Source organism: Uloborus diversus, chromosome 2 (genome assembly GCF_026930045.1).
Source record: "Uloborus diversus isolate 005 chromosome 2, Udiv.v.3.1, whole genome shotgun sequence".
Lineage (NCBI taxonomy): Eukaryota > Metazoa > Arthropoda > Arachnida > Araneae > Uloboridae > Uloborus > Uloborus diversus.
In genome coordinates, this window is record NC_072732.1 from 115725686 (window position 1) to 115741172 (window position 15487).

At 32.1% G+C, this 15487-nt stretch overlaps 1 protein-coding gene across 1 annotated transcript in view; it reads right to left on the minus strand.

Moving 5' to 3' along the window:
* Positions 1-2403: 2403 nt before the first annotated feature.
* The window catches only part of LOC129217262 (brain-specific angiogenesis inhibitor 1-associated protein 2-like), a 206042-nt gene continuing 192958 nt past the window's right edge, over positions 2404-15487 (minus strand). Inside the window, exons 9-15 of the mRNA XM_054851533.1 lie at positions 13772-13882; positions 12294-12522; positions 11388-11577; positions 10176-10241; positions 6662-6905; positions 5443-5756; positions 2404-2476 (exon numbers count right to left, since the gene is read on the minus strand). Coding sequence (XP_054707508.1) covers positions 2404-2476; positions 5443-5756; positions 6662-6905; positions 10176-10241; positions 11388-11577; positions 12294-12522; positions 13772-13882 — 1227 coding nt within the window. The remainder of the gene's footprint in view (positions 2477-5442; positions 5757-6661; positions 6906-10175; positions 10242-11387; positions 11578-12293; positions 12523-13771; positions 13883-15487) is intronic.

The following is a 15487-nucleotide window of genomic DNA, read 5'->3' on the forward strand; positions in this document are numbered from 1 at the left end:
TTAGGGGTTTAAAACGTTAACTTAAGATTCACTAGCTGCATTATAAAAATTTAATCAAAAATAAATTAAGTGCTCGAAAATTATTTTTAGTTCATGTAGAAACATCTTATACTAAACTGTTTGTCAACGAACCTGTATTTCCTTTTGCTCACATGTTCGAATGACAAGTAACACGTATATTAATATTTGTAACACATTTGTTATGTAATTTTTATACGCGTATCTTTATTCTTGAAATGTTTTCCACGACAGAAACTAAAATAAGAACCAATATAAAATAAAAACTCTCAAAAATTAAAAAATAAAATTCTTTTTCAGCTATGAAATGAAGGGAACAATTTATAGAAATTGAAATTGTTTAACTTTTTTCTGTACAATTTATATTCATTTTTTTTCCATCATACAGTACAATAAAAGTTTATACAATTTTATTTGCTTCTTCCTAACGGCTCCATAGCTGTAACTTTCGAGAAAAATCTCTTAGCAAGTAAAAAATTTCTTTACAAATATAGTTGTTTTAAAGCTCAATGCAAACAATAAAATATATTGCAGTAACTAATAAATTAATTCTCTCTTCAGTAGTTTAATGAGCAATTTTCATGTCATAAAAAATACTGTACAAAACCGTCGCTGACATGGCTGCATTCTTTTCACTAAATATTGCTAGGCAAAAATTATGCTGAAAATGAAGATTTGTTCTACTAGTTTCTGCTATACATTGGCACAGATTACATCTCATGCCTCTGTGATACAATATACGCACCATAGATTCAGTATTTTTGTTGTTCATTATTTACAGGATAAGCTTTTTAGATTTATATACACAGTTAAATCTCCAAATCAGTTAACCCTTCAATGCATGACGATGCAGAAATGAAGTATACCATTTTTTACTGAATTTAGTAATGATAAAATTAAAACAAAAACTTTGTGAGAAAATAGCATTTGCACATTAATAATGGATTTATTATTATACAAATCAGTCCAGAGAGAGAAAAAGTCAGTTTTGCAATGTTTTCAATATTAAATTCAGTAAAAAAAAATACCATGACTCATTTCGCATTACATTGAAGGTTTGGGTTCCTGTAAAAAAATGTCCTTATTTAATCGTGTCCAACTGTTTTTTACATTGAGTATGTACACCTCGATCAAAAATAAGAAGAAAAGTCCAGACTTTCTGCTTAAGCTGCTTTTCTTTTTCCTCGTTAGTGAAAGAAAAGTTCTTAAAGCAAAAAATAACAATAAAAAGGTGCAGCCAGTTTAAACTATGCAGTGTTTTCTTTCAATGGTTAAAAGAAAAAAGCAGTTTAATCAAAAGTTCAATAATCATAATTATAATAATAGAAGTAATAACACTGAATTCTGAAATGGTCACAAAAATACTACTTTTGTAAAAATTTCTGCTCAAACAGTAGTAATGAGTAAAGTTAATAATTGAAATTAAAATAAACATTTTAAAAATAGAAAATAATCAAATAATGGTAAAATACTTTTTGTAATGATCTGTACAGTGACGTTTATTTATTAATTTCTTTTAAATATTTTCATTATATATCTCGTTCAGTTTGTTCTAGAAAGTAGAAAATGGATGGTAGAATATAATTTATGACTGAGAAGAAACGCTAACTTTTAAACTTTCTATGAGTGTTGCCATAAAATTACTCGAGTTTCAAACAAAATGATTCGGATTGTATGTTAGTATTTTCATAAAATCTTTAAATGACAGAAAAAAATATGCAATTAACTTCTCAAGTTTCTTTCGAATGCTACATTATAATTATAAAACATACGCATGATTTGTTGACACATGTTAATGTAAAAGTTTTAATGACGCTCACTTATCTTTTTTTCTGAATTGCTCTGAAGAAATATCAATACGTTACGGATGCTACAAAGATACCTTCTTAAATAAACTAATTGAAATTAAAGCATGTTTATGAGCATTACGGTTGATAAATTAAGAACAACAGGGTAGTAACACTGTACGTCTTACTCTTTTTTTTTTTTAGAAGAAAAGGGGGAGGGGCCATACTTTTGAATGGTAACTAAAATATGTTACATAAACAACGGATTATAAATTTTTTGTGTGAAACTTATAAAAAAAACCCTTTTGCTTAATATAAATGATATAATCGTTGAACATAGATCTCAGTCGTAGGGATATTTAAATTTTATCTGCATTTAATTTTTCTGTGAAACACAGCACTTCTTTTCAGTTCTTCATAAATGTATTATTTAATGATAAAGTAAATTTTCTTGGTGATTGAAACACAGAATGTTGATAAGCATTCGCGAAAAGATATCTTTTGCTTATAAATATTTCTAAAATAAAATATTAATATTTCATAACGTTTATATCATAATACAAACGGCAAGATAAAATGTGCTTCTGATCTTTTATTATTATGAAATCATGGGTGCAGACCGGTCGTTGGTGACCACTTTTCGTAACTTTACACTTGCAAAAATGTTATCCCTGAAAAAGAATTCATCAATTAGAGTCTAGAATGTCTTATTTATACTAACAAAATTAGTTCATTGCTTGAAAAAGTGTCCATTGTGTTAATGTGCAAAATTACCGGATGTTTTTACTCATAACTACCTTAAAGATAAATAGCTTTTTGAGCTAAAACAGTTTGTATGTTGCGTAACAAAATTCTAACATTGAGATTATAACACTATTTTCACTTAATCCGCGATTTTCGCAAAGAGCGGGTAGATGTTGCAAATGGAATAAAACAAGCTATGTGTGAGGCATTAACGAAATTCCTTTTTTATTTTTAAGGTCCAAGCACGTCATTTTGTATGGAATATAACGTTATTAATTAATTTACTGTGACATTTCCCGGTGCCATGGATTCAAATGGTCCAATTTTCAATGAATCTGCTGCAAAGAACTGACTGAATTTGAACAATGCTCTCGGTTATATTAATTTAAGGACATCGGTAGATTGCAGCTTATTTGTATAGAAGTTAGAGCAGGAATTAAAATGGAGGGACAAGTCCAATCATTGGCTTAGCTAAAGCTGATCCAAACACCACAAGTCACGTGACTCAACGACGACGAATGGTTGACACGTTTTGCGTGAAACACACGAAAGAAACCTGATTTCTTACAGTGCTTTGCTTCAAAACCTGTCACGTGAGTTGGGATCTTGGTTTCATAAATGAAAGTCTTCACTCCCTCCATTTTGTAACTCCAGGAAACCATACAAAAAAAAATATATATATATATATAGCTAGGTCAAATTACACGATTTGTTGTGGCAATATCACGTCACTTCTGTGTGAGATAACCATTTCCATAAATCGTCCATGTAGAATGTGCATCATGACGTCCGCTGTGTGTCACGTAGCACCGTTCTACTGGAACTAAATGTCGTCTATGTCCATATCGCTCAGTTTGCGCAAAAAGAAATCGGTTGTCATCGTTCTTCAGCTCTCAGTGTCGACGGCAATGGCCTCACCTACTTCTTTTTCAAAAAAATATGGAGTATGGTGCGAATTTTGGGCGGAGGCATCAAACAATAACTCTTTGTGAATTCATTGTCACCTAGGAAACCTCGCATCGTTTAACGTCATCCTATATAGGGCTGTGAAGGGCTACTGAATCTGCAGTAAGATGAGGAAAAGGCTCACAATGTTAGCACAAACAAACATTCATTTTAATAATAAAGTTTAATCATTTAGACTTGCTACTCAATCGTGTAACCTGCCATGGTGATTTGGGATGAGTGACTCAATAATAAACAGCAGGTGAGAAAAAGTAACCAAAACAACATAGTTGCTAAAGATCGCCAACATCTTCCCACCTCAATGAGAAAGACCTCTTACAGTCAAAAGAATATACTTTTAAGCAGCTCATGCAGAGAAGTAATTTCCTTTCCATGAATTTCTGATGCAAGCTTCTTAACTAGTGTTAATGCTCTAATAATAACAAATATTGGTTATATTTTTAATTTTTAAAGATATTATTATAATTAATCAAATGAGATTTTTTCTTTGTTTTTTTAATAAAGTAAAAAACTTAAATCAATAAAAGGAACAACCCTTGACATAAATCTTCCAGTAAAACATCACGAAAGGAACAAAATTTCACCAAGTTTAACATTGAAAACAAATGCTCATATTTAAAATGCATGCTTGGTTTATAAAATAGAGATAGAATGACACGAATGATATGTCCTATTGACCAAACCTATTGAGTCAGGTTAGAACACTCAAACTAAATTCAACATCTGGTGCGAGAAATTAAAGATTATTTTAAAAAGTGATGATTCATAATTTATGGGGAAATTTTAACAAAATTTAAAAGTTTAATAATGTTTCTAAGCATATTTCTGACTAGTATATGCATTTCAGGGTTTTAAAATCTGAAATGCATTCAGTATTCATCTACGGTAATCGTACATTACGAACATTTGAAGTATGTAGCTGCAAAAGTAATGTATGTCAATTGATGCATATATTTTTTTCTTTTTTCACAGATAGTTATACCTAGGCAGCCGAACAACCCGAGAGAGTCAGAGTTTCAAAATGGTCTCCTAAATGCTTTAAACAAAGCAGGAAAAGTTACCTTTTTGCATCGAAAGGTATGTGAATTTTTCATTTACAGGGCCATTCCACGAAAAAGTCAACCCTTTGTCCCGCACATGACGGTATAAAGGGTGTTTTTTTAGAGGTAGAGAACTTTAGGTTCAAATAAAACACAGTTAAATGGAGGCCGTATGTCAGTGATAATGTGGTCAATGTTCTCTTCCAAGGCGTCAATCGTCTGTGGCTTATCGGTGTAGACCAGAGACTTCACATAGCCCCACAAAAGGTAGTCCAGCGGTGTTAAATAGCATGATCTTGCAGACAAATTCACGTGTCCAATACGCGAAATTATTCGTTCACCGAACGTTTCTTACAATAAATCAATTGTGACACGCGCTCTGTGGCATGTTGCGCCGTCTTGATGTTCATTCATGATGAAATGGCAAACCAAACTGAACACAAAACAAGTGACATCTATTAAAATAACACACATATCAAGCAGTGTTGCCAACTTAAAGTTCTATACCTCTAAATAACACCCTTTATTTCATTTAAAAGTAATAATTTTGAAGAGTAATGGCGAAATTTTTTGCTTAAGAAATCACACATAAGTTGGTCATTTGTTAAACAGAAAAAAATTGTTCATTAATATTTTAAAGTATAATTTTCAATGAAATGTATGAGGCGTTACCTGCGGGACAAAATGACCGTTTTCAGTGGAATGGCCCAAAATGTTTTTTAGAGAAACCTACCTTAGCAGCCATATGCTTCAATCATTTATATTATAATAGCCTACACCAAGCAAGGGAAAATTTTGGAAGGTCCCAGCGACTTTGGGGTCGGGACGTCCCTGTTTAGGTACAATCGGCTCTATGAAACACGCTAAAAGACAGAAGTCTATATCACCTTGTTTCTTTACCAATCAAGTCACTGGTTGGTGGCACATCGGATGGAGTTGGGCTATTTTGACTTTGGCTGGCGTCGTTGCAGAATCCACTGTCATTACTGCTGTGGAGGGATGCTGATGTTGGAAGCTCGGGTGGAGGGACTGAGATGGGGAAGGGCGCGGTGAGGGATCTCCTCGGGGACCGGAAGATTCCGGGAGACGTTTCCTCTCGAAACGTGTCCTTCAGGGGAGGGTGGTGGAACTTGATGGATGCGTATGTGGTAGTTTCGTGCAAGGGAGTTCTCGGTGGCTGCTTCGTCTTTACTGGAGTAGCCTAGAAACGAAAATACCTCTTTTTTACTCGTCTTCTTTATATCTTTAGATCGATTAAGTGATTAGCGTCTTTGAAAGAGATCAAACCGAACGTTAGCTCCTTAATACATTTTTCGTGAAAATCTTGAATTTTGGAAGTATAACTATAAATGAATACAATTTTGGGTCAATTTAATAATGAACAATTTAGTTATTTTTTAACTATTCAATAGCAATATATTTTTAACTATATTTTAGAAAAAGGTAAAAATAATTTCTTAAAAAATAGACAATTGCTATTCTTTAATAGCAATATATATTTACCTTTACTTCTCGAAATAGTTAAAACAATAATAATAATTTCTTCAAAAATAGACGATTGCATTTTTTTTTTTTTTGCCTTGACAAGTGCGATTAACGTAAGTTATTTAACGATTCGATTGTATAAGCTGCTAATTTAAATAAGTATAAAAGCTAGCAAATACTTAAACTTCCTTCAGACTACACATTTGCCATACTTTTCTCGGTGCTAACGAAACAAGCGACTGCTCTTAAAATCCTTCTGCCACGTTGAATTAATTTTAGTTGAGCCATTTTTCAGATTTTTGTTTCATTAAGAGCAAAATAACTTTTTAAAATTACTTGCAAATATGAAAAAGCAAGTACAAAGTCAATACTTCACTAAATTCTACGAAACTAGCCTGGATACAACTAAAGGCACTTTCTTGTTAAGGCATCCAAAATTGTCACCGGAAGTCTAAAAAATCTAATAACAGCAGTTGTCTCACCAAAAAACTGACCCAGTCTGTTAACGAAGGGGACAACAAACTTGACAATACTCATGTTGCATTAAAAAAAAAAAAAAAAAACCAAGACCTATGTTTTTTAGAACTGTGCTTGAATACTTGAAATAAGTAGAACATTTACCTTGGGCATCAATTCTTTCGCTTCAAAAACAGGACTGTCTGTGAAAGTGGAATGTGGCCTAAGGCTTTTAACAGCTGATATTGACTGGACAGGCACCTCTTGATCAGGCGCTAGGGCATGAGCACTCAGTGTGTAGCTACTGGAGGGTCTTCTTGGACTTCTTGTTACGGGTGAACCATTAATGCTCGGAAACGTTCTGGAATCCGATTTTTCTCCCCATTGGCTTCTATCTGGACTGCTACTGCTGTAAATATTATTTCAGATGGAAGAGATGCACGATGAGATAATTCAAATATATTATTTGATACAAATTGAACTTAAACTTTTGATAGCCATCGTAATAATTTGAAGATGTTTTTCAATTAACAACAAGTGAAACCCTTTTTTTCTTAATTTCATAGATAGAGTTTACGGCATTGCATTATAAAGTGTTTCCGTTGTATTCAAAAATATAAGCATTTCAAGCTCGATTCAAGGAATTTATTAGTTGTTTAAAATATCATCAAGCATTGAACTGCGTTTATACGGTTACCGTATTTTTGGGTAAAGTATTTGAAATGTTTAGAATTTACATTATGTTTGTGCTAAATTTATCGATAATAGGTTGAATTTTAAAACATTCAACCCCATTTAGACTTTTTTATATTTAAATGATAAACCTTTAAATAAAATAATATGACATAGCGTTTAAATACATTTGACATTCGTTTAAACATGTACTCTAAACTACTATAATTGAATAGTAATTTAAAATGAAACTATTAAGACCATGTTCCGTTTTGATTTAATTCTTAAATGCGCTCTACCTTCATTTAAGCATAGTTTAATTGAAACATAGTTTTAACATAGTTTAAATGCATAACTTCTTATATTTAAATAAAACATCATAAAATTTGAAGCGCTGATTATACGTTTCATTATGATGTGACAGTTGAAAGCACTGCGCATTTATTAGTTCAAATCTTAGTAATAAAATGCCGGATGTTATAATTATACGAAGATAAAAGAAAATGTTAGAGACATTTTTCATTATCATCAGACTGTTAAATGCATTACAATTTTATTCAAATAAGTATAATATCTTCAATTTATGCAGCTAAGAAATCTATCAAGGCGTCAAAAAGATCTGCGTAATGCTGCTAATAACCAGCCGCTATTGTCTTCGGCAGAACAAAAGCCTTCGACTCAAACAATCGTTCTCGGATCAGCCCAGCGTGATGGGAGATATCCGAACAATTAGAACGCCCGAAGCAGAGAAAAATTCTCGCCCCTCACCATTTATCATCGCGAACTTCCATCCAAGCCACAGTGAATCAATTCTCACACGATTTCAATTTATGGCGGCAATCATAGTCGGAACAGCATTACCATCAGTAATTTGTACCCCAAGAATAATTATCCCCCGGCATTCATTCTGAACATTCCCTTTTATAAATATGGCTTTGAGGAGTCGCTGCAACTGGAACCGCTTTAGAGAACAGGACAACCTGCCCGACATTTTGGTTCTCACAGAATCTTGTCCATCCAGCCTTGTCTCAAACATCCAAAAATTGCATTTTTTTGCACTGAAACTGGGATAACCTTGGTAAACTACTGGTGGGTTCCTTAAAGCCCCGTAATAGGCAGTTTTCCCGTCTAATTCGTGCGATTTTGTGTTGTTTTATTTGCTTTTGCTTGTTTCAAAGTATTTGACAACAAGTAATTTTAATCTCTAATTGCTACAAAGGTTGCAGAGTTGGAGGGAAAATGACCGACTTTGACTCGGACACAAATTTTTAGTCTTCGTCTTCGACTCAAATTCCTTTACCCAAAATCAGGTTGGGTTGTGAATTTGGAGGAAAAATGACTAATTCCGACTTCGACGCTTCGAGTTTTGAAATTTAAAAACCTTCGACTCCCGACTCTGACTCCTTTTCCCCTAAAAATCACTCCGACTCCACGACTTCGACTCCGCAGCAATGGTTGCTACGTTGCAGAAAAATCTGGTAAAAAACTGATAAAACTCTATTTTGAGCAAATCTAGCAAGATTTGCTCAAAGATTTTTTAAAACTTGAAATTTAATTACAGCGTATCAGATAAACGTTTTCCGTAAAGAACAATTACATTTTCATATTTCACTTGTCTCAAATATGAATTAATTAAATCTTCTACTTTCATTGACTAAAAAATTGTTAAGCATCACTCAAACAGCACTACTGGAGTTTAATTACCAGTTTTCGTCAACTCGTTTTTAGTGCACAAACCAGTATACAGGAACATACTATAGTTGAGGCAAATCTGATATTCTAGCATTCTAAATGTTACGTAGCTCCTAATCACAGCATAACGACGCTGACAGGTTAGGTTTGCCCCCAACTATAATATGTGTACTTAGTATATGTACCAACGCTTGATATCAATTACTAGCATTTACTAGAACAAGTCTAATAGACTAATACTAACAAAATTTAGAGGACTGGAAGAATAATTTTCTGTTTCGCATTTGATACATAGAACTGACTGTGTTATGGACACTGGTTTGAGTTGAAGTACAAATGTTTCAACATTCTGAAGTTATTAAGGAAATTTCATGTAAAAGGTTGTTTTTTTTTATCTCTTAATTTTCGATTAATAATGAAAATAGTAATAATAACAATAATAATAATAGTCGTTCTAGAAATAATAATAAATTATAATAATTGTTCGAGAAATAACAAGTATAATAATTGTTCCAGAAAAAATAGTAATAATAATAACCGTTCTAGAAATAATAAATAATAAAAAACCTAGTACTAGAAATAATAAAAATAATAATCGTTCAAGAAATAATAATAATACTCGTTCTGGAAATAATAGTAATAATAATAATCGCTCTGGAAATAATTATAACAATAATGATTATTATTGTTATTGACCGTAAATATTCTTGTTTCGTTTTGAATAGTATTTGGTCCTAATCATATTCGTTCTAAACGATTGATTTAACACTAATGTTTAGCTTTATCTGACGGGGAATGTCAATTGTTTCGCACTAAGCAAAATTCCACATTAAGGGACTTCGCGCTAACAGGATTTGACTACTCGGTATCTCGCTTTCTATTTTAGAACCAAAATGTCGAATGAATCGACTCCCTAATATCAGACCCTGGTAGTTTACAACTGCTCAGTTTTCCGCTCCATAAGTGCTAGGATCAATTAAAGAAGGAAACGAGGTGGAATTTATCAGCTGCTAATTAAGAAAAAGTTATCAGGTCTTTGAACAAAATATGGTTTTTAAGTCCGTACATAAAGAAGAAAATCGTTCTAGAAAGTTATTTATTTCATTCTTCATATCGCCCCTTTCGGCACTCATTTAAAGCGGAGGAAATTGCATGATTAGATACGTTTGCAATTTATAGCGACGGTGTTGTCTTTTTTTTAATCATCCGGTTAATTAATTTTGATAAACGGGGCTTTAAATTCAATTCCGCGAGCAAATTAGCAAAAGTGAAATAATCTTCCGAAATTATTTTCGAGATAATGCGTTAAAATTACCTTTGCTCTTCACTCTCGGAACTGTCTAAAATTGGTTCTGTGTAAGCAATAGGAAACCATCCAACCCTATATTAAAAATAAAAGTATTTACGTATTATAATACTTGCAATAGAATTCTCTAAAAAGTAAACAGTTTCACTTAACAATAAAGTTTAAAACGGATTGAAAATACACAGTAGTAAAAAATTGACATTCAGATAAATAAAATGTCAGTTGTTATATGTTTTTTCTAAAAGTAAATTTTACCGTGAAAAAGTGACTTCAATCTATTACCTATATGGTAATGATTAGTAAATAATAAAAGCAAAACCTTTTTATCAGGTATATGCTAAAGAAAAATATTTATTACATCTAACTAAAAATATTGTTTTGCTTCAATAACATTCAGTACTAGCAAACATACCCAGCGTTGCATGTGTCTGTAATAAAATTGAGACCCAATTTGTACTTTCCGATATTTATTTTTAGCTGTGCCCCGCGGTTTCACCCGCGTTAATAAGATAACAAGGTATTAAAAAACGTATTTAAGTACATCACACTATGATATACAAAAAGTAAAAAATTACACACCCTTATCCACATCGATGTTTTCCGTTTAAAAAAAATCGAAAAAAATCAATAAAAAATAATTGAAAAATCTTGATTTTTTAATTAATTTTTAAAATTTGCAGGGTAATGATTACCGGAAATCTTCCCGCCCGCAGCCGGGTGGTTCGAACCCGAGATCCTAGGGTTGCTGGCCGAGCGTTTTACCGACTGAGCGATTCGGGCAACATAAGTTGGAGCTATTGATGCAACAAAAATGCATCCTGATTATTATTGATTTAATTTTAATTTATTGCTGCTCCACTCCTATTTGTCATAGTGTGATGTTATATAGCCTTCCTTAATTAATGAAATATTCAACACAAAAATAATTTCTCAATTTGAACTAGTAGTTCCTGAGATTATCGCGTTCAAACAAACAAACTCTTCTGCTTTATATTGTAAGTATAGATGGATATTTTAGTTTTCTGTTATTCTGCATGAAAATATTAAGATTTAATTTTTATTACACAGTTTCAGCATGGAAAATATGTTTTATATAGCATTACTACTTAATTTCACAGCTCCTATTTCATTTATGTTATGCTACGCACAAAATAAAAACATAAAAACTAATCGAGATTTTTCAAACTTATGGATGTTCATTTATCATAAAAATCAACTTACCGGTGATTCCTTAAATTTTCTCCATACTGCCACCCTTTGTTACGTTCTCCAATGAGAACAATTACATCCCCTTCGTGAAAGCTTAGTTGATGTTCTCCACTGGACAAATAGGAATACAGAGCCCTCACGTGATAGTTTGAAGAAGATTTTCTACCGACGGACGCCATATTTTTGGCTCGAAGAGAAGATCCTAGTGAACATTTTAGTACAAGAAATTATTGTAGAAATTAAGTTTCACCAAAAGTTTTAAAATGTTAATTTAAAATTTCCGCTACATTTTATGATAATTAACAAGAAACCTTTTCGAAAATTTGAAAAAGAAAAAGGATACTTAAGTACTGATACACGTTTCACCAAATCCCTTAACCGTAGAAAACAATTAAAAATGCCATTAGAATACGGGAATCATTTCTTTTGTTCACTTTAGGATTACTTTCCATCAGTACTGGAGTCAAATTTAAATATTCACAGTTAATACTGAGAATATTTAATCAATATGTTTCAACTACGTTTAATTTCTTTGGTAAATGTTCATATTTTCGCACAGTATCTAATAAACAAAGTAGTTTTTGTTGCGCAGAATATACTTATGAAGAACGAACAATTTAAGAATTTTATTAATACCGAGAGGTAATATGTAACGTTTCCTTAAGGATCTGATATTTGTATTGCTGTTTCTTTTTTGAACGGAATATTAGCTAAACATGGTAATTGTTTTTAATAAATGAACACATTTCATCTGTACCTAAAACCCCTGATTAAAATCTACAATTATCTCCTTAAACTTATAATACTTTTAAAAAAATCTGACTTTTTTAGTACAAACGCTCAATATTTGCATCTGTTTGTATAAAACTTATATTTTCACTGTCCACAACATACAACTTCAACCATTTTACTTCTTACCATAATCACTGGAGACTAAGCTTGCACTGGACGAAGTCAAATTAAAATCTGATTTTGCTCTGGATAAGGGCCTTGGATACGGAGCGTCTTCGTAATCTCTAAGGTCCAAGTAACTAGCATCAATACTCTGAGTCTTCCGCATGCCGATGGTTGGCGAAGTTGTGCAACTCATATTCTGACAGGACATGGGACTAATGACAATGGAAGAGCTTGCATATTCGCTGCCAGTCTATAAAGGTTATATAAAAATGTGTATATATAGCAGTCATTCATTAACGGGTGGAAAGGTAGTGAACGTACACATGTAAGGAAATGTACACATTGCATGAAAGTTGATGCGATGAAATCGTCATGTATCTGTTACAGCAATGTAGTTCCAAAATTAAACTTATGCAAAAAATCAATTTTCGGAAAGAAGATTTTTTTTTTTTTTTAATTTTACTTAGAAATAATTATGAACCATCCTTTCCTTTACGCAGCTCATTTTATCATCTTATTATGTCCTTAGATTTTCCCATTGTCCTTAAAGGTTAGTTTTTACGCATAACACTAAAATATCGTCGCCTCAGAACAACAGTAGGATATATTGTTGTTAATTCTAGGCTAAGATATTTTACTGTTGCTCTAAGGCAATATGAAATAAGTTCACATTTTTTATGCCAATAACAGTTCACAGTTCCTATTATTTCATGTCATTTTGAAAGTTTATTAATGCAGAGAAAATGTAGTATGAAAATAACTTCAAAAACATTCATAAAAATTGAAGAAATGTATGAAAATTGCACTTAGTTGCATGAGTAGTAAAATTTACCTAAACAGATAAGGAATAATTATGAATTTGATACATTTTTTGTGACTGTTAAATATGAAACTGGCATGAATGAGTAACATATTTTGAGCACTATTAGTTAAAAGATGTGTGAAAATCAAAAATCATGTGTGTGCCCAAAAATACACTAAAGACGCATTGAAATACTTACTGAAGATGATATTAGATATATTTTTAAACTTGTAAAAAGCAACATTTATTTGATGAAAAATAAAAATTAATTTATTTTTTCAGCATTTGCAAATGTAAGACGCTTTATTTAGGTTTGATCACTTGATATTGCCTACATCTTCTGATAATTTGATGAATAAAATTTTGCTACTTAAATAACATGTTTTTTTTACCAATATTTTTTAAATGTTTTTTTTGTTTTGTTTTTTTACTTTAAGAACAGTGTTGTCAAATTATGTTTTAACAATAGACCGTATTTAAAGAAAAAAACTATGATTTTTAAAATAATTTCCCATGATTTGAGCAGGAGTTAAAAGCCAAGGAACATACTTAAAAATGTTTTCAATAAAAATCAGGCATATTTGCGTTACGGTAAGTGAAGGCATTTTTTAATTCAAATTACAGCGTGTAAATAAACGAAGTGTACTATAATATTAATATTTAAATTCAAAATAAGAGAACCAATTCATGCAAATACCTTGCACACGTTTTCTCCATCAAACATCTTTTCAATTGAATCTGGCAAAAACTCCCTCGTTTTGACAATTTCAAGCCATTGCTCTAGGTTGTGTTGTAACACTGCTTGACCCTAGATAGAATATATTTTTAGAGCTTTAAACTACTTTTTAATCACATTCTTTATAATTCAGCTGATAGACACATGTCAAGTACTTTTAAAAGTATCAAATGTAATGTACAGGTAGTTATCAAAATAATGGAAACACCCGTGAATAAAAGTGACACTTTTGAATGTGCTTCGTACGTAATAAAGAATAAAACTAGATACCTGTTTTTCAGGGGTGCCCACAGGGGGGGATTATGGCGCAAGTTGCGCCATCAAAATTTTGGGGGGGGGGATTTTTTTCTAGGAAGTTTTGATTTTCTTTAGAACATGAAATTTTTGATTTTTGGAAGGAAAAAATATTTAATCTTATTCAACAAGAAATAGATGCATAAGTAATACTTTTTTCACGTACTTTTACCAAAATTTAATACCCGTGTCTCTTTTCAATAAAGGGAACATCAGAGACGGGATGGAGTTTGTGCCCGTTTCAAAGCTTGATCAGACGATTTGCTTCCTATTTAATTTATTATAAATCTTCTGAAGTAGAACAATTATGCATGATGAATATGTGTGACAGTGATGAGAGGGAGAGAGAGATCAAAAATGACTAAAATAAAAAGTTTTCTCCTCTCCTTAGTTTATTGTTTGTAATAATTCTGACCACTATGCACTTGTCTTTCATTGATTCATTTGCACCTTGACAATCGTTAAGAACTAGTTTTGAAGTTTGCGAATAACATATTTTTAATCCCTCTAATCGACAATTACTAGAGTTTTTTCATAAACTAGCTTAAGTTTGTGTAGACTTTTTCATTTCACTTTACTATCATCTTCTCTACCATTTTTAAACGGACTGGTTCAATTTTTCATTAGATTATTTTTATTAAAACTTTCAGTGATGTTGGTTTTCGCCGATGGAAGCATAGAGGTATCTGATATGCATAGAAGAATATTTGAATCGTTAAAATTCTCGAGTTCTGATTTTCCATGTGTGCTGAATAGCTGAATCCATTTTTAAGGATTTACGAAGGATATCTGCCACAGGGTATCTGTGTGCTATCCATCCTTTTTGACTATGTAACTTCAATTTTGGAAAACTTTCAGGAGAACGCCCTTCACTGTAACGCCCGAATAACACCATCTTTATCATCAAGAGATAAATCTGCGTTTCTAGAACTGCAATTTTGAAAAATTTATAAGAAAGAGCCCCTGATTCCCCCCTCTCTTCTTAACATAATCTAAGAGAATCCTAAAATTGCGTTTTGGAGTATATATTTCGAAAAACTGCCGGTTGAATGGCACTGAAACTCACCTTCCACTAACATCATCAAAATCAGGGCCGACGCCAAGGGGGGGGGGGAAGCTACCCCCCCCCAGTTTTTAATAATTGGAGCCGCCAATTTCCTTTTAGAGATGTAACAAACGAGGAAAAAGGAAAAACTCTTCGTTGTTTTAAAAAATAAAATAGTAAATACAAATGAACAACTGAAATAATAGTGACAAAAAGCATTTTTGTAGTAAAATTTAAATGGAAAAAGTAATGTTAAAATACCATTTAGAAACATCCATGATTCTCTTTTAATCAGATTGTCAAAGTAAGGGCCGCGGAAATGTGAGTTTCAAACATTT